Source organism: Nanorana parkeri, unplaced genomic scaffold (assembly GCF_000935625.1).
Source record: "Nanorana parkeri isolate BGI_ZX_2015 unplaced genomic scaffold, ASM93562v1 scaffold2363, whole genome shotgun sequence".
NCBI classification, from domain to species: Eukaryota; Metazoa; Chordata; class Amphibia; order Anura; family Dicroglossidae; genus Nanorana; species Nanorana parkeri.
Genome location: NW_017308631.1, coordinates 8,158 through 8,552, shown reverse-complemented (window position 1 = coordinate 8,552; position 395 = coordinate 8,158). Strand labels below are relative to the sequence as shown.

Sequence of the window (395 nt, the reverse complement as noted above, 5' to 3'; positions counted from 1 at the left end):
CTTCATAGGCGGGGAGGTCTCTGAACACTGCCTGGAGCTCAGCGACGATGTTTACAGCCTTGACCTCCAGAGGGAGCAATGGCTCTCGGAGACTCGGCTGCCGGCAAGAAGGAGCCACCACTGCGTCACCGCCCTGGGCAACTTCATCTACGTGGCTGGCGGGAGCTTCTCGATCGATGACGGCGGCGACGCGGCCTCCAATGTTCTCTACAGATTTGATCCACGCTGCGGTCAGTGGATTCAGGTGAGTTGGCGGTGACCAAAGGAAGGATGGAAGCCAGTGGAGGGATTGGCAGAGGGGGGTGGAGGATGGAGGCCAGTGCAGGGATTGGCAGAGGGGGGTGGGGGATGGAAGCCAGTGGAGGGATTGGCAGAGAGGGGGATGGGAGCCAGTG

At 61.5% G+C, this 395-nt stretch overlaps 1 protein-coding gene across 2 annotated transcripts in view; it reads left to right on the top strand.

Annotated features, from left to right (window-relative positions):
- KLHL36 (kelch like family member 36) overlaps positions 1-395 on the top strand; it is a 16,994-nt gene that overhangs the window by 10,035 nt on the left and 6,564 nt on the right. The window contains exon 4 of one of the 2 annotated variants that reach the window (XM_018573396.1): positions 17-244. The exons of the other annotated variant lie outside the window; for it this stretch is intronic. Coding sequence (XP_018428898.1) covers positions 17-244 — 228 coding nt within the window. The remainder of the gene's footprint in view (positions 1-16; positions 245-395) is intronic. 2 annotated transcript variants of the gene reach the window in all.